This window comes from Gopherus flavomarginatus, chromosome 6, assembly GCF_025201925.1.
Source record: "Gopherus flavomarginatus isolate rGopFla2 chromosome 6, rGopFla2.mat.asm, whole genome shotgun sequence".
Classification (NCBI taxonomy): Eukaryota; Metazoa; Chordata; order Testudines; family Testudinidae; genus Gopherus; species Gopherus flavomarginatus.
The window spans coordinates 39353734-39381004 of record NC_066622.1 but is presented as its reverse complement, the minus strand read 5'-3'; the positions used below and the strand labels follow the sequence as shown (position 1 = coordinate 39381004).

General features: G+C 41.0%; 1 protein-coding gene across 7 annotated transcripts in view; it reads left to right on the top strand.

Moving 5' to 3' along the window:
- Positions 1-27271, top strand: part of ATG7 (autophagy related 7) — a 252195-nt gene that overhangs the window by 70980 nt on the left and 153944 nt on the right. For 3 of the 7 annotated variants that reach the window (XR_007774995.1, XM_050957852.1, XM_050957850.1), the window contains exon 9: positions 16556-16678. Coding sequence is in view for 2 of the 7 variants with exons in the window: in XM_050957852.1 (XP_050813809.1) it covers positions 16556-16678 (123 nt within the window). In the remaining 5 variants the exon portion in view is untranslated. Of the gene's footprint in view, positions 1-7519; positions 7618-16555; positions 16679-18856; positions 19465-20121; positions 20675-27271 lie in introns of those variants that run through there. The other 4 variants (XR_007774996.1, XR_007774998.1, XR_007774997.1 and 1 more) reach the window with 3 other exon arrangements.

Genomic DNA, 27271 nt, shown 5'->3' with positions numbered 1-27271 from the left:
CTCAATTAAGAGGCTTTATAGTGTGTGCCCTTTCAGTGGTATGGGTTACTCAAAAAATATGGGACATTGTAAAGAAATTATCCTTCTGCAAGATGGTCTTGTGTCCTTAGAAGCTGACTTATAAATGCATATTTACTATTTAATAATGACTTTTTTAAAAAAATCTGATAATGTATTTATAAGTTATAAGTAATCTCACATTTTATTTTCCCCAAATCTTTTAATATACTACTGTTTCAGGCTTTGCAGCTGTATTATTAATGTAAAAAAAAAGGTTAACCATGACAAAAGATTAAAAAGTGATGTAATAAAAATGAACGTCTAAACTTGAGCCGGTTTGCACATTAGTGGTGGACACTGGGACTCTGAATGGGATTCAGTTCCTGACTCTGCCACAGATTCCTATGTGATTTTTAGGGCCAGATTTAGTGGTATTTAGATGCTAACTTCCATTGAAATCTCTGTTTTTTCTGTTTGGATTGTAAATGCTTCCAGACAAGGATTCTCTCTTACTGTATGTACAGTGCCATGCACGGAGAGATTCCATCCCAGTTGGGAAGGGGAAGAAGAGTTAAAAGTACTAGTAGCACTGTCTAGTTAAATTCTTACACCATCTATTTTAGACGTCATGAAAGAGTTTCCTGTAGGTGAAATATATAAGGAATCTGTTTCAGGAGATGGGACAAGCACACTAGCTTCCTGAGAACTTTACACACACAGGCATAGATGAAGGGGGAAAATATTGTTGCGGGGAGGCTGGGCCAGGCTGGAAGAGACCTAGAGAGCGGGTTTCGAGGGCACGCCTGCTCCACACTCACCCCAGGCAGCACTGACTCCTGTCTCAGGGGCTGGGTCGAGCTGTATCTGAGCCCAGGGCAGGGGGAGGGTTGGAAACTGAACCAGTCCCATACTTACCCTGGGGCAGTGGCAGCTCCTGTCCCATGGAGGTTGCAGAGCGAGCTTGCCCAGCACTCATCCCAGGCAGCAGCAGCTCGTCTCCTGTCCTGCGGGGGGGTTGGACCTGGGGATTACAGAGTGAACCTGCCCAACCCCACACTCATCCCAGCTCCTGGACCTGGTGCATTGGAGAGCTAGCTTGGGCTGCAGAAATTCCACCTGTCCCCCAGTGCTGGTGTGGCCCTTGCTCCCCATTCTGAAACACACCCTCTTGCCACTAGGAAGAAGCTGGAGGAGACCACCATAGTGTCATGTTGCACATATCAGGGCATGCAGACCTGGACATGCATGGGCTGGGGAGGGAGAGAGCCAGGCAGTTGGGGAGTTGATAGGCAGTTTGATTTGGAGGGGCTCAGTCCCCTCTAGTCCATGCCACCTATACACACAGGGCAGGGTTACACAAACGTGATACATTAGTAACTTTAAAAAATGTTTTCCTTCTCTTCTCCCAGTCCCCTAAAGTAAGGGTTGGAATCTGAAGCAATCTCATAGTAGGATAAAAACAGCCAAACTTGGCAAGACACCTTTGAGGACATGCTGTACAAGAGGGTAATGTTTTCTGTTTGCTGTCAATCACACCCCCAAATTAATGTACATTACATTGAAATATTGACATTTATGAACAGTCTTAAAACCTATAAAGAACAGACAAAACATTTTGTAATTGCTACAGATCCCACCCCAATCAAAATAGCAATTTCTCATTTAGATGAATTTTTAACATAAAACATTTATAATTACATGAGCTGAGAATATTTTCTTCCACTCTGATTGCTTTCCTTTTAAATATTAATTACAGAAAAATGGGGAGACAGTTATTTATACATAGGGTATTTTCATTACTTGGGCACCAGCCAAAAATGATGCCATAGCTGGTTCTTGGTCTATAACCATCCAACTATTTCAACATAACCCCCTCAGGCTTGCACCTGGACTGCAGTCCTTTTCAGAAACTTAATTTTATGAATGAGATCATAAAAATAATATAATGTATGTGTACAGGGATATATGTGTGTTTGTGTGTGTACTCAAACTCACTCTCATCCATGTGCACAGAACATAGTGATGTGGTATGATGGTTTTATTGGCATGAATTTAGGATGACCACATTGCAATGAGTGATGCGTCATAAGTTATTTATGCAAGTCATCACTAGTGATTTCTGATAAACCTTTATATCACATCATGCATTTTTATATGCCCCCCCACATGTTACAATTTTACAAATGTTTCAGTTCTTCTTCAAGTACTTGCTCATGTCTATTCTACGTTAGGTGTGTGCATGCTGCTGCATGCACTGTTGCTGGAAATTTTTCCCTCAGCGATATTCGTTGGCTGGCTCAAGCACCCTCTGATGTCAAGCGCTTATGTGCCAGTATAAGGGGCACTACCAGTCCCACACCCTCTGAATTACTTCTTATTGCCCGTGATGGTCACTGGAACAACTCATCTTGCTTTGGCAAAGTGTTATTCAGTGGTTTCTCTTCAGCTTAGTTTGTTAGTCTTAGTTTTAGAAGTAGTATAAATATTGTAAATAGTATTAGTGTAGATCAATCATAGAATATCAGAGTTGGAAGGGACCTCAGGAGGTCATCTAGTCCAACCCCCTGCTCAAAGCAGGACCAATCCCGAACTAAATCATCCCACCGAGGGCTTTGTCAAGCCTGACCTTAAAAACCTCTAAGTAGATAGTTAAACCCTTTAACATAGAGGGGCTCCCTTCACCCCTGAGGCTATACACTCCCTGGTCCCTGGGCTTCAAATCCTGTGCCTCTTATGGGAAGCCTGTGCTGGTCAGTGATCCATACTCTAGTTGTCTGAAGTGTCTGGGAGAGGCTCATGTAGAAGAGTGTTGTGATATCTGTTGGGACTTCAAGCCTTATACAAAGAAAGACAGGGAGGTTAGACAAAGGGCTATCCTTATGTAAACCGCACTTAGCCTGGTGTCAGAGCCAAACTGGTCGAATCTGGCACTGAGCACTTCAGCTTCGGTTTGAAGTGCTCCTCCAGCACTATTTGTTTCTCAGCACTATTCTCCATCTCTGGTCCCGAGAAAAAAAGATAAGAAGCAACAGTTCAAGAGGGACGCTCCCCGATACCAAGAAAGGACAAACAAGGGGTGCAGTGTAGTGCAACCTATGTCGGGCCACTCTTCCACCCCCTCTCTCTAGTGGCACTGTTGACTCTGCCCTGCTGACAGGTGCTGTTGAATCTGGTGTGGAACCACTTCTGATGCCAGGAGTCATCACAGTGCCAGTAGGACTGTGGTGCGTTCCATGCTGGAGGCCTTTGCAGTGACCAGGGACCTACTGTCATTCCTGGTTTCACTGACCCCAATGGAACAACCACCAGCTCCAATGAGAATAACAAGCAGAAGGGAGCATGCAGCTCCAAGCTGTTACCTGGCACCTGGCCCTTTGTACTGACTCAGGGCAAACCAGCCCTCCTATCATTGACTAGGTCTTCCTCAATCCAGCACTGATCCACTGGCCCTTGGCACTGACTGGCAGAAACAAGGAGTATTGCTCCCCCCGCCCCGGTCACTTTAGAGGGACTCGTCTTCGGAGTCAGAGGTGGAGCCCTGCACCCAGTCTAAAAGCCACTGCCACTACCCATCTTACATCCTGCCAGATCCTGGTGTGGGTCCTGCTACTGGCATCTGGCCCAGAAGACAGTGGCCGATGCAGGTCCAGTGGCTGTTCTGGAACCTGTGGGGTTTTCCCCCCGGTCCAGGACTGCTGTCCAGCCACTCCTATTCAATTGTGTCTGACTTTGGTATCCAACCCATACTCTCGTAATGAGCTCGGTACTGACACACAAGATGTGGGCCTGGGGGACGTTATCCAGGCCAAAGAGGAAGAAGCCCCCCCACCAGTTCAGGGCTCTTCCTCCTCCTTCCCAGATGAAACTGCCTTGGGACCGAGCAGCTTGATGCCCCAAGATGACTTTAGAGTCCATCAGAAGCTTCTAAAAAGGGTGGCTGCTAACCTGGGGCTGGAGGTGGAGGTACTAAAGGAGTCATCACATAGCCTCATTGACATTTTGGTTGCAGCAGCCCTATCAAGGGTTTCCCTACCCATCAACAAGGCTGTTTTAGGTCCAGTCAGGTCCCTGTGGCAGACTCCATCTTCTCTCCCTCCCATGAAACCTTTGAAGGTGTGCCAGAAGGTACTATATCAGATCCTGCCCCCCTTTTGTTTTCTGACAGACTCTCCTACTTCAGCCGGCAGGATATCTCATCACCTCAGACTCCTGGGTGCTGCGTGCATTGGTGGATGATTACACTCTTCAGTTTTCTTCCACCCCCCCCCCCACTCTCTCTATACCCATGCCTCTTCAGGCATCCTTCTTACAAGCAACTTTTGCCCTTTTGTGGATAGGGGCATTGGAAAAGGTGCCTCAGAACTTGAGAGGGAAGGGGTTTTACTTCCAGTATTTCCTAATCCTGAAGGCCAGAGGGGGTCTTTGACCCATTCTAGACTTGTGTCGTCTCAATGGTTATCACAAGAAACTGAGGTTTCACATGGACTCTCTGGCCTTCCTCATTTCCTTCCTGGGTCCAGGGCACTGGTACGCCAACCTTGACTTCAAAGACACCTGTTTCCACGTTTCCAGTTCCAAGGCCACAGAAGGTTCTTCAGGTTTATCATCAACCAGACCCATTATCAATTCACCATCCTTCCCTTTGGTCTGTCTGCAGCCTCTCAGGTTTTTATGATATGCATGGCGGTGATAGGAGGCGAGACATTCAGGTCTGTCCATATCTCGATGACTGACTGATCAAGGTTCCGCTCAGATGCTCATGTGAAGAACAGCATGAGCCTAGTCCAAACCACCTTTCAAGCACTGGGTCTATTGAATTAAATGAGCAGAATCAACTTTTGTTCCAGTCCAGAGAAAAGAGTTTATCAAGTTGCTAGACTCAAACCAGGCCAGAGCCTTCCTTTCAGAGGCTCAATGGCGGATCTGATATCCAGGATCAAGGTCCACCCCTTCGTGACAGCCTGTATTTGCCTCAAACTTTTGGGTCATGTGGCCGTGTGCACTTATGTGGTACGGCATGCAAGACTGCACCTCAGACCCTTGCAGACTTGGTTGGCCTTGGTGCTTAGGATTCCCACCTTGGTTTTCACTTCCCTCAACTTGTGGAAGGACCCCTGTTAGTAACTGTGGGTTTTCCCTTTGTAACCCCCCCCCCAGGCCTTCAGTATCTTTAACTTCAGACACATCAGCTCTAGCGTGGGGAGCACACCTCAAACACCTTGGGACATAGAGCCTGTGGTCCCAGGAAGAGCTTTCCCTACACATAAATGTCAGAGGGCTCAGGTCTCGGAAATCAGGGCCCTTATATCAGAACCACCATACGTGGTGTTCTTTAAGGACAAATGCCCCACCTGGCGTTCTTTCCAAAGGTGGTCTAGCAGTTCCGTAGTAACCCGGCTATTTTCCTGCTTGTTTCCTTCCTGAAACCACACAGGAATTCAGAGGAATCCGTTGGACGTTAGGCATGCCCTAGCTTTCTATATTGAGAGGATCAAGCTGTTCCATAAATACATGCAACTTTTTGTGGCAATATCAGATAGCACGAAAGGCCTACCGGTTTCAGCCCAGAGAATGTCATCCTGGATAATCTCCTGTTTCATGCATGTTACAAGAAGGTGGGCATCCCTCCTTCTACCGTCTTGATCACTCATTTGATGAGAGCTCAGGCTTCTTCAGTGGCTTTTCTGGTGCAGATCCCAATCCAAGACATCTGCAGGGCTGCAACCTGGTTCTCAGTGCATACCTTTGCCTCCCATTACGCCATCACCTAGCAGCTTGAGATGATGCCAGGTTCAGGAGAGCAGTGTTGCAATCTGCATGTTCATGAATTCTGAGCCCACCTTCTTCGGTACCACTTGTGAGTCACCTGATGTGAAATGGACCATAAGCTAGCACTCAAAGAAGAAAAAACGGTTATTAACTTTCCATAACTGTTCTTTGAGATGTGCTGCTCATGTCCATTCCACGACCCTCCCTCCTGCCCCTTGGTCGGAGTTAGCCATCAAGAAGGGATTGAGAGGGTGTGGGGCCAGCCAGTGCCCTTTATTCTAGCACATAAGCATGCAGCATCAGAGGGTGCTGGGGATGGTCCAAAAGATACCGGTGAGGGGAAAATTTCCAGTGACGGTGCACGTAGCGCGACACACCTAACGTGGAATGGACATGAGCAACACTTCTCAAAGAACAATAATTATGGAAAGGTTTGTATCCATTTTTTTTGTTTTTGTTTTTTTAAAAATCTTCTTGGATTTATGTTTCATATCCTTCTGCCTGTAAATCCAAATACCTTAGTTACCAAGAGACTAACTACACAAGTCTCAGAGGAAGCCATGAAAAGCTGTAAAATGACATAGGATAGCTTTTGTAGATGTAAGTTCTGGGTCCCACTGGGAAGGTCGAAATCCTCTTTTTCTAGTAGTATGACACTTTTCGTTCTAGCCCTGCAGTAACAGGAAATATCAAACCTTGAAGCTGTGATTTTTCATGTCTAGAAAAATCTGTTATTTGTCCAAGACTGAACATTTCCTGGGCCTCAGGCAAGTGCAATATTGGTGGGGAAAGAGGAAACACTTCGGTGGAGTTTGTTTATTCTTGTAAAAGAGCCTTTTTAGGCTGATTGTGGCTTTGGATGGGAGAATAGATTTGGGGGATGACAGATTAGTGGGTGCAGTGTCATAAAAAGGATGATACATTATTTTTGATATAGTGACAGCCAGCTGCTGCCCCTTAGGTGGATCAGGGATTTTAGATTATAATCACTGTGCACTCCTGCAATATTGCCAACAGTAGGTGTTCAAAAATCATGAGTCAGGTTCCCCGAAATAGTGAGATTGGCTTAAAAATAAAGAGATTTTGAAAAAGTAATCAAAGTTGTGTTCTTGCCTTATGGATTTTGAGCCCTTAGGGGTCAATTTTTCAAGCTTTTCTCCACAACTATGAGGGCAGGACACTAATGAAAACTGAGATCCTCACAAAATCATGTGATTCTAGAAGCTGAGCCTTTAAGAAAAAATTCAAATATCAGAAGACTTGCAATAAAATTGAGTGTTCACAACACTGCTTCTGCAAACTTAGATTTCTGTTCCCTGGGACCTGTGCCACAGGGAGTTGGGACCCTTGTCTTCAGTTCATCTCCCACTTTCATACGTTCAGGCAATAGCACACTTCATGGCCATTCTAGTTCTCCATTGTACTTCCTGTTGCAACTGTAATTAGGACTCTGGAGAGTTTAACTGGCAGGGCTCCTAAATAACTCTTGTTTTACATGCAGTCACTGAAATTGACATGTCACTTCTCAGTAATTTAACATTTATCGTAATTGTAAACATAATTCTATATCTGAAGACAGGGCATCATGGTACCTATTCTGGCTGGCTGACTTCCAGGTGCCTGCAAAACTTGCGAGTTTGTATAAGTTTGTCTGACAAAACATAACTTTCTGTGAGCTTCTTTTCTTGAAATGGTTAAACTTCTTTTTTTTTTTTTTTTTTTTTTTTTTTTTTTTTTTTTTTTTTTTTAGGAGGGGTGGGAAACAGACAAAGGGGAGGGACAACAAAGGACCAATACAAGTTCTTTACTCAAAACCAGTATCTGTTATTTCGAGCACAGCCTTAGAAGGTGACTTACAAACCCATATTTATGATTTAATAATGACTTTTAAAAATACAACTAGTAAATCCATTATCAGTAGAAGTAATCTCACATTTTATTTTCCCTGAAGCTTTACCATTGTTTCAGGCTTTGCAGCTGTATTATTAATTTTTAAAAAAGCTTAAACATCACTAAAGATTAAAAAATGATGTGATAAAAATGAACATCTGAACTTGAGCCAGTTTGTGCATCAGTGGCAGGCAATTAAAATCAGCAGTTTGTATTTCATATTTTTACTTAACCATATGGTAAATATGATTATATGATGTAGTACTAGAGACAGATTCTCTTATTGAAGCTCTTTCTATCCAAGAGTTCAGACTTCTTTGTGGAGCAGACTGTTAAAAGCATCTTACACCACAGTTATACATCTGTTTTGCATTTCAAAACAAGCTCTTTTACACTAAGTCCCTTATATTATTCTCCTATCATCAGATTCAATTCTTTTACTTAAGTAAACAGACTGGAATAAAAAGGGCTGCTAATAAAGTATATCAGTTACAAAAATAGTTTCAGTACTAGACTAATTAATCCTGATGGTTATGCACATCCATAACATCTTTTATTCGAATTAAGAGCCATCACATAAGCAACACATATGAGGCCAAAGCTCTGCAAAGTGAAGACTGGAAGGGAGGGTGTCTCATCAGCCTAGGAGAAAAGCTACAATCATCAAAGGTGCATGCAGATACGTTAGAAAGGGAAATTATTTTAAAAGGTGGTGGATCACTCTAACTCTGATAGTGGAATGGATGTGGAGTGCAGAGAAGCATGCTGTTTTGCTGGTCCCTCTTCTACAAAAGTCTGAAGAGGGGCATACTGTGTGGGAAAGAAATCAGGGAAGAAATACAAGAAGAAAGGAGGTGGTGATGGGATAGTTCCATAGTTTTGCAGTAGCTCACATTGGTGAGCAGGAGAATATGGTCTCTGTTTTGGTTGGTTGTTGAGAGTGCAAAAGTACCTACGAGGGAAGATTGACAAAATTAGGTTTGTTTAGTCTGGAGAAGAGAAAACTGAGAGGGGACATAACAGTTTTCAAGTACATAAAAGGCTGTTACAAGGAGGAGGAAGAAAAATTATTCTCCTTAACCTCTGAAGATAGGACATGAAGCAATGGGCTTAAATTGCAGCAAGAGAGCTTTAGGTTGTACATCAGAAAAAAACTTCCTCTCAGGGTGGTTATGTACTGGAATAAATTGCTTAGGGAAGTTGTGGAATCTGCATCGTTGAATGTTTTAAAGAGCAGGTTAGACAAACACTTGTCAGGGATGGTCTAGATAATACTTAGTCCTGCCATAAATGTAGGGGACTAAGTTAGATGACCTCTCAAGGTCCCCTCCAGTCTTACAATTCAATGCTTAGCCACAGAATACTCCCAGTATTACCAGGCCTGCTGTTCCCAAAGGAACAGTACCCACCAGCTTGTAAGAGTCAACTCGGGATCATCATTTTGCTTAACACCAGAGCACTCACATATATTTATAGTGAAAACAAGTGTAAGTTTATTATCAAAGAATGTAAGTGATAGTGAGAAAGAATAATGGAAATAAATGGTTACATATAACAAAATCATAACATGTTTTCTAGAGACTAAACTTAACTAAGCAAGCAAAGTGGAGTAGAGTGGAAGAATTACTTCCTGTGTCTTGCTTACCACACTCCTGCTAATACACCTCAAAATGTTTTTCTTTTTCATTTTCTTTTTTTTTGCAGCAGCCACAAACAAAATGATTTTGCGGGGGGAGGAACAGTGGTTTTTTTAGCTTGTGTTCCATTATGACCCCCAGATCCCTTTCTGCAGTACTGCTTCTTAGGCAGTCATTTCCCATTTTGTATGTGTGCAACTTATTGTTCCTTCCTAAGTGGAGTACATTGCATTTGTCCTCATTGATATCTCCAGTTTGTCCAGATAGTTTTGAATTTTAATGCTATCCTCCAAAGCAGTTGCAACTCCTCCCAGCTTGGTATCATCCTCAAACTTTGTGTGTACTCTCTGTCATTATCTAAATCATTGATGAAGATATTGGACAGAACAGATCCAGAACTGATCCCTGTGGGACCCCACTCAATATGCCCATCCAGCTTGATTGTGAATTACTGATGATTACTCTCTCTGAATGGTTTTCCAACCAGTTGTGCACCCACCATATAAATAGCTCCATTTAGGTTATATTTCCCTAGTTTATTTATTGAGTCATGCAAGATGGCATCAAAAGCCTCACTAAAGTCAAGATATACCCCATCTACTGCTTCCCTCCTGTCTACAAGGCTTGTTACCCTGTCAGAGAAAGCTATTAGATTGATTTAACATGATTTGTTCTTGACAAATCTGCACTGACTGTTACTTATCACCATATTATCATCTAGGTGTTGGTTGATTGTTTAATTATTTGCTCCATTATCTTTCTGGGAACTGAAATTAAGCTGACTGGTCTGTGATTCCCAGGTTGTCCTTATTCCCCTTTTAATAGATGGGCACTATATTTGCTGTTTTCCAGTGCTCTGGAATCTTGCCTGTCTTCCATAACTTTTCAAAGATAATTGCTGATGGCTCGGATATCACCCCAGTCAGCTCCCTTGAGTATTCGAAGATTTATTTAATCAGGCCCTGGTAACTGGAAGACATCTAACTTGTCAAAGTAATTTTGAACTTCTTCTTTCCCTGTTTTAGCCTCTGATCTTACCCCCATTTTCACTGACTTTCGCTATGTTAGACGTTCAATCACTATTAACCTTTTTGGTGAAAAATAAAACAGTCATTTAGCACTTCTGCCATTTCCACGTTTTTTGTTACTGTTTTCCCTCCATCACTGAGTAACGGGCCTACCCTGTCCCTTGGTCTTCCTCTTGCTTCTAATATATTTATAGAATTTTTTCTGTTACGCTTTATATCTCTAGCTAGTTCAATCTCTAGCTGGTTTAGTTTGTGCCTTGGCCTTTCTAATTTTGTCTAATGGTCCGCATACTGCAGCAGAGGTGCTGGAACAATTTTTATAGTGGGGGTGCTGAGAGCCATTGAACCAAACTGTAAACTCTGTATATAATGGAAACCATTCCAAGCTAGGGGGTGCAGTAGCACCACCAGCACTCCTAGTTCTAGCACCTATGAACTGCAGGGAATGATCTGAGGACTCAGGGATTGGTATGTGCCTACTACTCCCGGTACAGAGAGCAGGGCCTGCACAGGCATGGAAGATAGTGCTTATGTTGCCAGAGGCTGGTTGTTTCAGGGAGTGGATGCACCTCATCACCACCTGCTGTGTCTCTCAACCCTGGGAATCCTTGGTGAGCGTCACAGTAATATATTTTAATAGATAAGTGTATATGTACATCTATGCTATATATTTGTCCTCCAGTGAAAGCCCTGTTCAGGCCAATCGTCCTGATGTCCTGAGAACTGTATTAGCAGCAAAGAAAATAATTCTAGTGAAGCAGAAAAGCAAAACCACACCAACCATAGAACTTATGATTCCTGCCCTTTGGGACATGGTTAAACAGGAGAGAATTCCCTTTGTGCGCAACAACAAATTGGGCACTTATTTAATCTGGAAATGCTTTTTGGAAATTATATTGTGATTAGCTGATGTCTGATTTATTCCTGACTACCTGCCAGAGTATGCTTGTGTGGTCTTTTGGCATGGGAGTTTGGGATGAATAATCTTTCTACGTCAGTCTTCTACTTCCTTATTATGGTCTATAGCTACAAATGCATCTGATGCTTCCACCTGAGAGTATTTCTGTAGTACAGTGTATGTTGTTCAGATATTGATGCTACGTCAAATACCAATTGCTACTATTTCTCCCTTTTATCGTTTAATGTTTATTTATTTATTTTTAATTCAGAAAATTGATACAATTTTTAATTATGAAGACCCTCTTGTGGTGATGAAATTTCAGGTTGCTTTGTGGATAAAATCAGTCTGATTCAAACCTCAGCTAACTGAATCTGAAGAGGAAGAACAGTATTTGGAAGGGACAAATGCCGAGTCTTCCATGTTTGAGTTCAACCCCGTGTCTGGATGTTCTGGGAGAACTTCATGCCATAATCTTTGCTTTGGATATTTTGTCCTTCCTGACTGGCAAAGGCAAGTGGGTGGGAATTATAGAATCTTTAGTGGTGGAAACTGTCAGTGACACCTTGCAGCGTTGGTCCCAGGGTATTAGAGACACAAGGTGGGTGAGCTAATATGTTGCACTGACTTTTGTTGGTGAGAGAGAAAAGTTTTTGAGCTTAAACAGAACTCTTCTTCAGGTAAAGACAGAGTGCCATTTGCACTAGAGAAAGCATGTGCTTGAGCTCTGTATCTCCTGATGCTGACAGGATAGCTAGTATTAACCACTATCTAATCTTCTATATTTGGTTAAGTTTAGGGAAAAGTTTGTGGTAAGAGAACTCTGTGTACCTGGATACCTCTGATTTCCTAGATTCTTATCAGTTGTGGTTCTGACCTGGGTACAAAATAGACCACACTTGTCATGTTGATTGATGGTCATCTTCTGGTGATGGATAAAGATCGGAAGTTGAATTATTATGTTTTTGACACTGTGGGTCAAGAGGTGTTCAGTGTCTTGTTTCTGACTGGAGTGAATAAGGCTGCTCTTGCATGTTTTTGTTCTTTTCTCTCAGAGAGCTCCCAGAGAACAATGTTGGGTGATAGCTCTTCAGCTTGGAGGTTTCTCTCTTGTGGAGTACCAACAGGTTCTGCACTGTCATCCCTCCTAATCAATATGTAGATAAAGCTGTTAGCAAAGTTAGTGAGGAGGTGCATTTTTATTTAGTGAGCAATGCAAATTTTGTTACTCTCTTGCTTCGGTTCAGCTAGTGCTATGGGTGGGTAATTGTCAGAGTCAATTTAAAATTAATTATGTAAGAATTTTAAAGAATGACCAGAGCTTGGGATGGGCACTCTTTCATGTGGTACACCTCTACCCCGATATAACATTGTCCTCAGGAGCCAAAAAATCTTACTGTGTTATAGGTGAAACTGTGTTATATCGAACTTGCTTTGATCTGCCGGAGTGCGCACACTCTCCCCCGGAGCACTGCTTTACCGCGTTTTATCTGAATTCATGTTATATCGAGTCGCGTTATATCGGGATAGAGGTGTAGTTATAAACTGAATAAATAAATATGAGCTGAGAATTTCAGGTGGAGTTTAAGATGTTGACATTGACCTGTAAATAAATCCCTAAATGGTCTAGGTCTATCCTACCAGAAAGACCATTTTTCTTCCTTTGTGTGATGCTGCTATTGTTGAGATCAGTAGATATGGAGTTGCTGCAAGGACATTCTCCATGATAGGTTCCTTGACTTACCAGTTTCTTTTGGTCCTGTACCTTGGGTTGTGAAACTTACATGGACTCTATTCTTAGTTTGGTCCAAGGTAAAGTTTAGTTTTCTGTTTCTAAGACTAGAAATATGCCTGTAGTCAATGAAGTATTCAACTTAAAACATTAAAAGTTAAGATATACCACGTCTGCCGCTTTCCCTCCCCCCATCCACAAGGCTTGTAGAAGAGTGCTCTAGAAGCAATGGCTGTCTAGGTTGATATTATAGATTTTCAAGACACTGACACTGTACTCTCGTGTTTGCCTTCCTAATCTAAATATACCATCGTAGGATCATGTGAAGCCAGCAACATGTTCACATTAAAGGGTTCATGTATAACAGAATTGAGTTTCAACTCTAGAAAAGTACAGTTTAAGATCAATGTATAGCAATAGGAAATTTGGTCATAATAGTATAATATTCATATGCAATTTAAATGGGTTCTGTTACAATTTAACAGACCCCAAAATAATATACCCTAAGCTCATAGTTTTATAAATTAACATACCTTATTTTATTAATATTCATATTTTAATAACATACCTTTTTTAAAAAAGTACATTTAATTGGAACTTCCGTACTGATCACATTACAAAGAAGCATTGCAACAACATACAAAAAAATTCCTCCACTTCCAGGTCATCCATCCAAAACAAATACTGTGCACTGAAAATGTCAGTGCAATCATGCAAGCTGCTCATTTGCAAGTACACATAATGCAAACGTAAGTATTCATGCACAGCTATTTTGGCAAATATAGAAAGGCTTAGAGGCATACTTGAAATAAAGCAGGGCAATTTATATACAGAACTCTGGCTGATGAAGGAATGATACTGGGCCCAGGAGGGAAGCAGCAGCAGGAAAGGTTCAAATCTGAGTTGAGTCACAATTCCTGGGAACTTAGGAGATGGGCATTTGGCTAGAATCTAATGTCTGGGTTTAGGAGAGTAGAAGGAAACAGAACTTGGGAGAGGGAAATTGGGCTGGTGCTGTATTTCACTGGGGGCAAGAGGAAGCAGCAGGGGGACAAGGATTGTACCAGGGATTTGACATGTGTAACTACTTGTTTATAGCTTCCAAGTTGTTAATATTAACAAAAGAAAATACATATAATTTAAAAACTGATTGAACCTTTGAGAGTATCCTTTCATTAATACTTGGTCACTTGAACCTGTATTACCTTTTTTCCACTTCCTTAGCATTTGATTATCCAAAAGTAGTGTACATCCTTCAGATTTTAACTGTGGGCAAGAACCAATATGTTATGTTATCTGCTTTATATTTGACATGCTTCTAATGTTTCAGGATAATGCTACAGTTTATGGCAAGTGGACTGTGTGTTGCTGTTACATACCATGCATATAATCTGGCCTACATGATTAAGGAGATGTCATATAAACTCTGTATTCTGGTTCCAACAAAGTAAATTAATAACACATATCGGATAATGATAACAACTCTGCAGACTACATGCAGACCTAACTCTGAACACAGTCCAACTTTATAAATTGACTTCTATATGCAGTGTTTCACGAAGAGTCAGATGCAAGAAACTGCTGCACATCTGGTTGCTTTTAATAGACTTTTGGAACAGAGAGTAGTCATTAAAATATATATATATTTTTTTTCAAAGAGTACTTTGAAAAGGTATTGCAGTATATGCTAGATAATGTTAAGAAAGGCACATCTCAAATGGAAAGCTATTTCCCAATTCTCTACATATACGTTGTGTGCACTTAGCTAAGGGTGGTGTTTTGATTTCTAACGAGTGAATTTTAAAAAATATCATTATGTAAGAAAGGAATACTTGTACGTTTGTAAACAGTTTGTCATCTTACTCAGATTAACTTCTCACACAGACCTATGCACTAAAGAGAAAACGCATAAACCCTGGTATGATGAAATACATCTCTGGAGTATTAATAGTTTCTGCAGATTTCCTACCAGAACATATAGTGCTATTAATGTCTCAGTGTTTAAATGTGTATGGCTTGATTTAAGAAGAGGCTTAATTCTTCATTCCGTCGTATCCATTTATTTCTCCTTCCTCAGATTAATGCTGTTAAGAGATTATTGGTGTCAGCATTCAGAGATTTCCATTTCAAAAGTACCACCTCCAGAACTGTTTAACTCTTTGAATTTTGAAGAAGCTTTCCTCCTCTTTAATATAAAATATTTTTCATTTTTTCATAATTGTCTATAATACATTGTAACCTAAGTATGTAGTAGCTAATTGTGCTGCTAAATGAACATCTAACAATAAGATTTGACTCAATATCCCAGACTCCTTAGCCAATTAAACTTCTAGTGCTGTCAGCTGAAAACTATTAGATTCCCCTGGGGCAGTTTGCCGGAAGTTCTAGAGAACCCGTGGGAAAGCCCTGTAGATGTATTCTGCCACATCTCTAATGATGAATGCTGACAGTCTGTGCAAGTTCCCACAATTTTCTGCTACAGCAATGCAAGACCTGTTTGTGCTCCTAGGCTTTTGAGGAGGGGTTGGACTAGAAAAGAAGGAGGTTGCTGAAGAGGGGTAAGAGGTGATTTTGGTTAATTTTAAATGACTGGGCAAGAAGGTCTTCATTTCTGACTTGTAAATTGTTTTATAATACAATACATATACTAGGATCATTGAATGGATGCTTCATTTAAAATAAAACAAAATATAATCACGTACATTGAGTCTCACTTAGCTGAATCCACTTAGTGATTATTAAAGAGAGTACTAACTGCAGCACTTCCAGCTTCTTTTGCAATCCAGGGAGAATGAACTACTTCAGTTTTAGGGGAAGCTACCTACCTTCTGAAGCAGAGTGAATGTGATTAATAGGAATTAGCAGTACAGTTCCCAGTTGTTTCACCACAAAAACATTGAAAGGTGGAATATGAACAGTACATAACATAATTTTTTTCCTAAACATTTCAGCTTGTGGCATGCTGTTGGTTCTTATCCAAAAGTGCTTAGCATTCTACTTCAGATGATATGGTGATTGGGAGGACTTTTCAAAATGGACGGAAAAAAAATATGCGAGAGAAATTGTATATGCAATGTATCTATCACATATGGGAAGAAATAAATGGGGGACAATATACTAATTTTCTATAGTATGTGATTAAAAAGTCATACCATTAGGAAATTAAAAATTCTATGTAAAATAGATCTCTTCTCAAAGGAATGACATATACACTCTGTGTCACGATAGCTAAACATTTTGTCCCAGTTGTACATGATGTACAAAACAGAACAAATAAAGTGTAATGGAGGTTTCCACCAGGTTCTACAGAATCTGCAAAATTTTTCTGCATGATTTTGGAGAATACAACTTTTTTTATTGGCATTTTTTGTATTGGTAGTTCTGAAATGAAAGATTCTCTGCAGTGGTATGAAAATGTAATACTGTGTCAATTCTTCTCCTCATCCCTACCCCACTGTGATTTTCTTCATTAGCCATTGCACAGTAATTGTATGAATGTGCAAAAAGCTCACCCTTTATTTCATAGACTATATGTAGCAAAGAGTAATAGTAAACCTTTTCATGTTGTCTTTATATCCTTTTCTGTCTGTTTATTTCACAGGTCCTTGACCAGTATGAGCGAGAGGGGTTTAATTTCCTTGCAAAAGTTTTTAATTCCTCACATTCCTTCTTAGAAGACCTAACAGGTCTGACTTTATTACATCAGGAAACTCAAGATGCTGAGGTAAGAAAATACACTTTAGACTTTAGAGACTAAACACATAATGGCAAAAGGTACCTCATCCTTAATATTCAGCTTTATAAATATTGGAGCAAATGATTCACTGTTAGAATTGATCAGTGACATTTTGTTTACAAAATCATTTGTGTGTGTCACACTGTGCAGTGAGATAACAATATAACATCTTAGGGTTACAAATATCATTGGAAGAGTGAGGTAACCAGTTCTTCTAAGAGCATAAGATTTGACTCAATCAGTTTTTGGGGAAGCTAATTATAAGAAAAAGTAACTGTCTAGTGAGTAGTGTCAATGTGTGATTCTTCCTAAAGAAATCAGTTGCCTTTTAGGTCAGTCCAAAGTTAATTTCTATTTTGTTATGGGGAATGTGGAAAATGTGCCACTACCATCATAGTGACAAATTAAAAATGAGACACTTTCTGGCTTACGGGAAAATGCAGTGGATAAAGATATATAAAATCTTGACTATGTGCCACTTAAAATCAGACAGATAAAAGTTCTGAACAGTGTTTTGTTTTGATGATTTGTGACCCTTTTGCTGCCTATAAATGTCTATATTATTGTACATCTATAATTAATCTTGCAGTATGGTATAGTAATACCCCATGAATGTTTTTAAAGTTGGCTTTAAGAAGTGATTATTCAGTTATTGTAGTCTGCATAAAAGGTTTTAGCTGTTTCTTCGGCTGGAAATGTGTTATCAGTTTTGTTTAACAAGTTTGCTGGGATAATGATGACTTAGCTTTTGGTCTCATGTTTTAAACTTTTAAAATAATTGCTACAGATGCTGGAGACAAGAAACCATGCAATACCTGATGGTTTATTGAATCAGATTGTTAACCTCCCCAGAAATCATAACTTGCAATGATAGGATCCAACAACGAAACAAGTACTATACAGTTTTTCAGGTGTTACTTATTAGCACAATAGTGGTGATGGCTTGGTCTAATTGCCATACATCAGTGACTTTTTCAGTTTGCTTAGAAGACTGTGTTGTTCTATTGACATAATTAAAGGGAATAATATTTGAACTGATTTATAATGCATCCCTTCACATTTATTAATTCATGAGTATCATCTGCAAGTTTCAGAATGTATTCAGGTGTTTCCACTTGTCAATTTGTGGATATTCTGTTATCTACAAAAATATATAGAGTGATACAGATTATTATGAAGTTGAGGCAGTTTACAACTTCATACATCTAGAGCTACAATAATTTTCACTTAAAGTGGGTGATTATTATAAAAGCAGAAAGTATCTGATTAAAAATGTATGGGCAGCAGAGTAGATTACATGCATAAACATTTAATAATGTGGAGCATAACACGAACTGTAACACACAGATTTTAAAAACTGGTTTTTGTTATTGCATTTCAGAATAATTCCATAATATCAGTATTTTCTGGCATAAAGAACTAATAGCTTCTTCCAAAAACTGTGGTAGTATATTACATTGTATGCAGTAATTAAAGTAGTATTAATAATTTTTTATTTCAGTTAGTGAACTTTAAAAAGTCTCCTCAGTACCTAATCTTGGCATGAAATATACAATTGTTTTACACAATTTAAAACAAACAGACTCTTTTTTATATGAGGGAAAAATCAAAACACTGATTTTTAAAAATGTTATTTGTGTGTGTTTCTCTTCTAAGCAAAAAGAGTGACTCAACATAGGCCACACCCTTAATTATTACTCTGGACTGTTGCCTGGTATTTTTGAATTCTTAAAAAATTTCCTTAGAGGTGAGATTTTTTGAAGTGTTATTTTACATTGATTGTTTCTATTTATCACATGATACTATCAGATATTGAGTTCCGTTTAACCCTATTAATCTCATGAAGTCTACACTATGAGGTTAGGTAGAATTTAGCAGCGTTAGGTTGATTTAATCCTGCACCCGTCCACACAACCAAGCTTGTTTTATCGACTTAAAGGGCTCTTAAATCGATTTCTGTACTCCTCCCCAGCGAGGGGTTTAGTGCTAAAATCGACCTTGCTGGGTCAAATCTGGGGTAGTGTGGACACAATTCGACGGTATTGGCCTCCAGGAGCTATCCCAGAGTGCTCCATTGTGACCGCTCTGGACAGCATCTCAACTCAGATGCACTGGCCAAGTAGACAGGAAATCCCCAGGAACTTTTGAATTTCATTTCCTACTTAGCCAGCCGGGAGAGCTGATCAGCACAGGTGACCATGCAGATCTCATCAGCAGAGGTGACCATGAAGTCCCAGAATTGTAAAAGAGCTCCAGCACGGACCAAATAGGAGGTACTGGATCTGATCACTGTATGGGGAGAAAAAGCCGTGCTATCAGAACTCCACTCCAAAAGACAAAATGCCAATATATTTGCCAAAATCTCCAAGGGCATGATGGACTGAGGCTATAACAGGGACACACAACAGTACCGCATGAAAGTTAAGGAGCTGAGGCAAGCCTACCAAAAAACAAAGGATGCAAACAATCGCTCTGGGTCAGAGCCTCATGCATGCCAGTTTTATGATGAGCTGCATGCAATTCTAAGGGTGTCCCCTACCACTACCCCACCACTGTCCGTGGACACCTGCAAGGGTGGAGTCTCATGCAACAGGGATGAGGAGTTTGAAGATGAGGAAGATGAGGAGGAGGTTGAGGATAGCATAACGCACGGCAGGCAAGCGGAGAATCCCTTCTCCCCGAAAGCCAGGAACTGTTCATCACCCTGGAGCCAATAGCCTCCCAATCCTCCCAAGGCGGGCTCCCAGGCCATGAAGCCGGAGAAGGAACTTCTGGTGAGTGTATCTTTGTAAATATAATACACGATTTAAAAGCAAGCATGTTTAATGATTAATTTACCATGCCAGGCCAGTAGGAAGTAGTCTGGAATCATTGCAGAACAAAACCTTGCAGCAAATGGGCCCTGGGCTTTGGCTGTTTGCCTTTGGCTGAAAATAAATCATCCCTGCTGTTAGCCATGTGGTGGAGGGAGGTCCGTTTATGGCTGACCAGGATCTTCCCTGATACTAGCCACATGGTAGTGGTGGGGCAATCATCCCAGAGACTTGGAGAGGAGGTTGGATTGTGCTGCACATTCACCCTAAAACCGCAGCCCTTCCTTTTAAATGGCCAGCCCAACGGGCTTTGCGTGGTATGGGAAAGGAGGGTGCTGCTGTTTGAAACTGTTCCCACATGTTACGAAGGTTGAAGAAGCCGAAACCCTTTGCCTTACCATGTCTGTGCCTGCAAGCCGAATTCTGTTGCCCAGCCGAGCGTGTGTGATGTCTCACACCAAACCAGCAGGCACTCAATATAAGAGGCAAAATGCAACCTTATAGCAAAAGTACATGTGCTATGTAATGTGAATCACTTGATTCAGTGTGAATAGTCTTCCCTTTGTTCTGTAAAATGTATCTTTTAAAATTCTATTCTCCCTTTTTTTCCTCTCGTAGCTGCAAATGTTTCTATGCTCCCCCTCCCATCTCTGTCCTAGACGCTAGTGCAGATTAGAACGCAAAAGAACCACACTTGCGATGAGATGTTCTCAGAGCTCATGCAGTCCTCCTACACTGAAAGAACTCAGCAGAATGCCTGGAGACAAACAATGGCAGAGTCCAAGAAAATGTTAAATGAACACGATGAGAGGAGGGAGGAGCATGCTGAGAGGAGGCAGGATGCAATGCTGAGGCTAATGGGAGAGCAAACTGACATGCTCAGGCATCTGGTGGAGCTGCAGGAAAGACAGCAGGAGAACAGACCGCCACTGCAGCTCCTGTATAACTGCCTGCCCTCCTCCCCAAGTTCCATATCCTCCTCACTCAGACGCCCAAGAACGCGGGGAGCAGGATTGCCCAAGCAACAAAAGGCTGGAATTCAATAAGTTTTGAACTGTAGTGTGGCCTTGTCCTTCCCTCCTCCCCTCCTCCACCACCCCACTCAGTGCTTCTCTCCTCACCCACCCCTCCTGGGCTACCTTGCGAGTTTTCCCCTTATTTGTGTGATGAATTAATAAAGAATGCATGATTTTGAAACAATAATGACTTCATTGCCTCTGAAAGTGGTGATCGAAGGGGGGAGGTCGGTTGGCTTACAGGGAAGTAGAGTCAACGAAGGAGAAACAAAGAGAACTGTCACACTGTAGCCCAGCCAGTCATGAAACTGATTTTCAGTGCTTCTCTGATGCACAGCATGCTCTGCTGTGCTCTTCTAACCGCCCTGTTGTCGGGCTGCGTGTAATCCGTGGCCAGGCGATTTTCCTCAACCTCCCACCCTGCCATAAACATCTCCCCCTTACTCTCAAAGATATTGTGGAGCACACAGCAAGCGGTAATAACAATGGGAATATTGGTTTCGCTAAGCTCTGACCGAGTCATTAAACTGCACCAGTGTGCTTTTAAACATCCAAATGCACATTCTACCACCATTCTGCACTTGCTCAGCCTATACTGTCCAGGGTGCCTGTGTATGACATGTACCCAAAACCACTCATGACAATGTTTTTGCCCATTAGGCATTGGGAGCTTAACCCAGAATTCCAATGAGCGACGGAGACTGCAGGAACTGTGGGATAGCTACCCACAGTGGACCGCTCCGTAAGTCGATGCTAGCCACTGTAGTGAGGACACACTCTGCTGATTTAATACACTTAGTGTGGACATACGCAATCGACTGTATAAAATCGATTTCTAAAAATCCGCTTCTATAAAATCAACCTAATTTCATAGTGTAGACATACCCGAAGAATCCTGACTGAAACCTGTTTTCCAGTTTGTTTATATTGTCCTCATATTTTCTGTGGAAACCTTGCTGTTCAGAATGGAAGAATCTTAGCATTATGGTTTTGCCCATACTTCAGTACAGATATCATTTGTTCTTGGGGGACCAGTGTGATCTCAGTGAACAATCCATTGCACTGCAGGAATTCCCATTGCTTACTGATTAGGGCCCAGATTCTGCGAAGACTTATACATGTACTTAACTTTGACATCAGTGGAATTATAGTATGTAAAGTTAAATTTATTAAACCTACAGTTCCATAAGATCCATTCTATATGGTAGGTACATTGAGGTTGCTGGCAGGAAAATTAGTCTAACCTATAAACAACATATGCAAACTTTCACATCATAATCAGCCCAAGTACCACAGTACTGTACATGCAAATAAACTTTTTCTGATTACTTCCCTGCTCCTTTCGAGAGACAACAGAAATTCTTTGGTTAAATTAGAATTGCTAAACCTTGGAATAAATAAGCTTTCCTGTATTTTATGAGAACCTCTGTGGCTTGTGGTGGTCAAAACTGTGTTTCTGTTACCCCAATGAAATCAGAGTGTTCATGAAAAACAGGGTCCAACAGGTTGAAAATTAGATGAACATAGAGCCTGTTTACCTGGCATAATAACTACTAACACCTTTCTTTGATATGTAATGCCTCCTGTATTATAATGCTCTTTGTTGCATTTTTGCCATTGCTGATACTTTAATAAGAAGAATGGATCTCTTCTCAGAGTATGAGGTTTTGTAAAAATTGCTTTACAGAATGTGCACAACTGAGTTTGTGTGCTATTATTTCTGTTAATGTTTTTTACCTTTAATGAACTGCCTGTAGAAATTGTTTATCTGAGGTCAGTTTACTTAGACAATAAGGCCAATACAACTTATACTGGTGTTCTGGGGAGCATTGCCTGATGACTTACTGAGGGGGATGGTTATTGCTGAGCTACCTTTTGGGGAGAATGTGCTATCCTAATCTTCATATGTGTTTACATGATTATTAAATGTAAATATTATATTTAGATTGACTCCAGGTAGTCTTATATTTGCTATGACTGTATGCAAGGCAAGACTAAAGAAAATTTTTGTATTTTGTAAGATGTGTGTTAGGGCTTTTTCCTGTGAGTTACAGAACGTAATTAGGATAAATAGGTCCTCGCTCGTAACTATACATATATGATTGTTTCAGTTACACGGCTGCTTATCTTCCAGTACTCGTTAGACTTCTCATGGAAGTGTTGTTAGATACTGTATGGTACTGGAGACCATAAAAATCAGCTTTTAATAACTAAAAAAGATTTTTCTTCCTTCCTTTGGTAAAGTTAGTCCATTGCCACAGTTGCAACTGGGGATTAATATATAAACAAGTTTGAAATTTTAATAGGAAATTGTTTTTGAGTTTTATGAGTGGACCAAAAATATTGTAATAATTTTCAAACTATGGATAAACAACCACTTTTTTCCCAAAATCTCATCAGCTGATCTGCTGTTGTGACCTGCATAGGATGTGCCATGTTTGTCTTTCTCCCAGAGGATAGAAGTGACTTTGTCTGTACCAAATTCAAACTGGTCTCCATATTGGAAGAGAAGGTTAAAGGACTAGACACACAAATATCAACCTTGCATTGCATCAGGGAAAATGAAGACTTTCTGGGCAGAAGTCAGCATTTGGTTCTGGAGAAGAATCAGAGAGGGCAGCGCAGAATGGGGAAGAAAATTGGCAGCATGTGACCTCCAGAAGAAGAATGAGGAAAAGTCATGTACCCCCTATTCAGATAGAAGAAAGAAACCGTTTCCAGGCTTTCTGCACAGGTGCTACTGCGGAGAATGATTTTGAAGAGCCATCAGAGGGAAGGGATCAGAAGGAGACCCCATCGACTAGAAGGCATGAGATGCACTGTCCTAAGGATGGGCATTCCATGACCACCACTTCCAAGAGGAGGAGACGGGTGGTGGTGGTCGGGGACTCCCTCCTAAGGGGTACAGAGTCATCCATCTGGCGACCAGACCAAGAGACTCGAGAAGTGTGCTGCTTGCCTAGAGCTAGAATTCAGGATGTGATGGAGTGTCTGCTGAGACTGATCAAGGCCTCGAACCGCTACCCCTTCTTACTTCTCCACATGGGCACCAATGATACTGCCAAGAATGACATTGAGCAGGTCACTGCAGACTATGTGGCTCTGGGAAGAAGGATAAAAGAGTTTGAGGTGCAAGTTATGTTCTCATCCATCCTCCCTGCAGAAGGAAAAGGCCCAGGTAGGGATCGTTCAATTGTGAAGGTAAATGCATGGTTACGCAGCTGGTGTCGGAGAGAGGGCTTTGGATTGCTCGACCATGGGATGTTATTCTGGGATGAAGGATTGCTAGAAAGAGATGGGATCCACCTAACGAAGGGAGGGAAGAGTATCTTTGCAGGCAGACTTGCTAACCTAGCAAGGAGGGCTGTAAACTAGGTTCGCCAGGGGACGGTGACCTAAGCCCTGAGATAAGTGGGATACTGGGAGGAAACACAATGAGGAGGTGCAGTGTGGGGGCCTCCTGATTCATACTGAGGAAGCAGGGCAATTGGCTAGTTATCTTAGGTGCATGTACACAAATGTAAGAAGCCTGGGAAGCAAGCAGGAAGAATTGGAAGTCCTGGCACAGTCAAAGAACTATAATGTGATTGGAATAACAGAGATTTGGTGGGGTAGCTTGCATGACTGGAGTACTGTCATGGATGGGTATAAAAAGTTCAGGAAGGACAGGCAGGGGAGGAAAGGTGGAGGAGTTGCACTGTATGTAAGAGAATGGTATGATTGCTTAGAGCACCAGTATGAAACTGGAGAAAAGCCTGTTGAGAGTCTTTGGGTTAAGTTTAGAATTGAGAGCAGCAAGGGTGATGTCGTGGTGGACATGTGCTATAGACCACTGGACCAGGAGGATGAGGTAAATGAGGCTTTCTTTGAACAATTAACTGAAGTTTCCAGAACACAGTCCCTGGTTCTAATGGGGGACTTTGGTCACCCTGACATCTGCTGGGAGAGCAATACAACAGTGCACAGACAATACAGGAATTTTTTGGAAAGTGTTAGGGACAACTTCCTGGTGCAACTACTGGAGGAAGCAACCAAGGGCCATTCTGCTCTTGACCTGCTGCTTACAAACAGGGAAGAATTGGTAGGGGAAGTAGGAGTAGGTCGCAACCTGGGCAGCAGTGACCAGGAGATGGTTGAGTTCTAGATCCTCACAAAAGGAAGAAAGGAGAGTAGCAAAATACGGACCCTAGACTTCAGAAAAGCAGACTTTGACTCCCTTAGGGAACTGATGGAGGAGGAGGAGGAAGGTGATCAGGAACAGTCAACATGGATTCACCAAGGGCAAGTCATGCCTAACCAAGCTGATTGCCTTCTATGATGAGATAACTGGCTCTGTGGATATGGGGAAAGCAGTGGACATGATATATCTTGACTTTAGCAAAGCTTTTGATACGGTCTTCCACAGTATTCTTGCCAGCAAGTTAAAAAAGTATGGATTGGATGAATGGACTACAAGGTGGATAGAAAGCTGGCTAGATTGTCAGGCTCAATGGGTACTGGTCAACGGCTCAATTTCTAATTGGCAGCCGAGGGCCCCAGGAGTTGGTCTTGGGGCCAGTTTTGTTCAACATCTTTATTAACGATCTGGATGATGGGATGGATTGCACCCTCAGCAAGTTCATGATTGACACTAAGCCGGGGGGGGGGGCGGGGTAGATATACTGGAGGGTAGGGATATGGTCCAGAGGATTGGGCCAAAAGAAATCTGATGAGGTTCAACAAGGACAAGTGAGAGACCTGCACTTAGGACGAAAGACTCCCATGCACCGCTACAGGCTGGGGACTGACAGGCTAAGCAGCTGTTCAGCTAAAAAGGACTTGGGGATTACAATGGATGAGAAGCTGGATATGAGTCAACAGTGTACCCTTGTTGACAAGAAGGCTAATGGCACATTGGACTGCATTACTAGGAGCATTGCCAGCAGATCGAGGTAAGTGATTATTCCTCTCTATTTGGCACTGGTGAGGCCACATCTGGAGTATCGCATCCAGTTTTGGGCCCCCCACTACAGAATTTAAAGCCCATGCTTGTGTCCCTTAAACACCTTCTTAAGTGCTTTCACTGCTTAGGAATGGACTTAAAAGCACATGCCCAAGTGCTTTCCTGATTCAATACCTAAATGTAGCTTAAACAAGTTGCTTCTTAAAGATTTAACACATTTTTATGTACCCAGAGAAATTTTGAGTCTTAACATACAGAAGAAACAGGCAGGCAGTTGATTTTCTTTGGTCAATGTATGTTCCATTTAAGAAATATATATCCATTACATCAATTATAGTCAGACCTCAGTGGTTCAGGAGCCAAATTAGTGATCAGTAGTTCCCAAAAGAGCCACAGTAGTGTGAATTTATTGTTTCATTTCCTATAGTACTATACATTCAAATTTAAACAATATGATGGGTAATATTTAGAGTGTGTGTATATATATAAATATAAATATATATATATTTAGTATGTTTATAGATATATAGATATAGATATAGATATATATAGATATAGATATATATACACACACTAAATATTACCCATCATATTGTTTAAATTTGAATGTATAGTACTATAGGAAATGAAACAATAAATTCACACTACTGTGGCTCTTTTGGGAACTATTGATCACTAATTTGGCTCCTATATAGTTCTCAAAGCAAAACGACTGACCACATATTATTATTTTATCAGTTACAGTTGTTTAATAACATAGTAAAATCATCCTGATTGGTTAATAACTTAGATTGGGTAATAATTAAATCACACGGTGTTCTAATTTCATGTGATGCAAAGAGCTGCAGGAGACTCATTAAAGAGGCACTAGCGGCTTGGAAGCCTCAATCTGAGTATCACTACATTACGTGAAGCATTTCAGATGACATTTAGTGTTATGAATTCATTACCTTTCCTACACATTGTATGATAGCTATGTGTAGATCTGCTTTTATTCTTACTAGTGTAAGTGTAAGTGCAGTAAAACATGCAAGATTTCTGAATTTATTGGATGGATAGTTTGCAATGTTTATTAATATTATCCATCAGGCCTGTAATATTTGAATATTAACAATACCACTTTATAAATGTTATAATTCATCTTTTTAAAACGACAGATACAAAATACAACGTTAACTCAGTGTACAATAAGAGCGGGAATCTGAAATGCACTAAATTTTATTCCACTTAGGAACAGAATTTGTCATCCAAAATACTAGCTTTAATATTTTAGACAATAAAACATTTCCCTCTCTAATAACATAAAATACATAGGAAAAGCATTATAGCCATCTGATATGACTTCATTGGAATGGCAATTTACTGCTTGGCAAAGTAAATAATACAATTAACACATGTTTTTGCTGGGTCTTTTGAAATGACACCAAGTTTCTGACTTCTGCATCTCACATCTGGTTTAATATGGGTCCTGTGGAACATTTTTTTTTTTTTACAACAGTTAGATATTTATGTACAGCTTCATCAATGGCCCTGATGATACACATGGCTTTAGAGGCCAATAGAAGCTGTGGGAACCTCCCACACCAGCACTGAGATCTTATATCCACAGGAGACAGTTCTCTTTGGGAGCAGCCTCAGCTTATTTATGAATTCCATCTCCATTTCCCGAAGCACTTTTTCTGTCCATTCCTAACCTGGACTGGTCTGGTTTGTGAGCCTCGCTCAGCATGCATAGGCTTTACAACCAAAGAGGAAGAGTCTGAGCAGTGTTTACTCATGTCAAAATTGGAGGCATGGGGTCAGAGGCAAA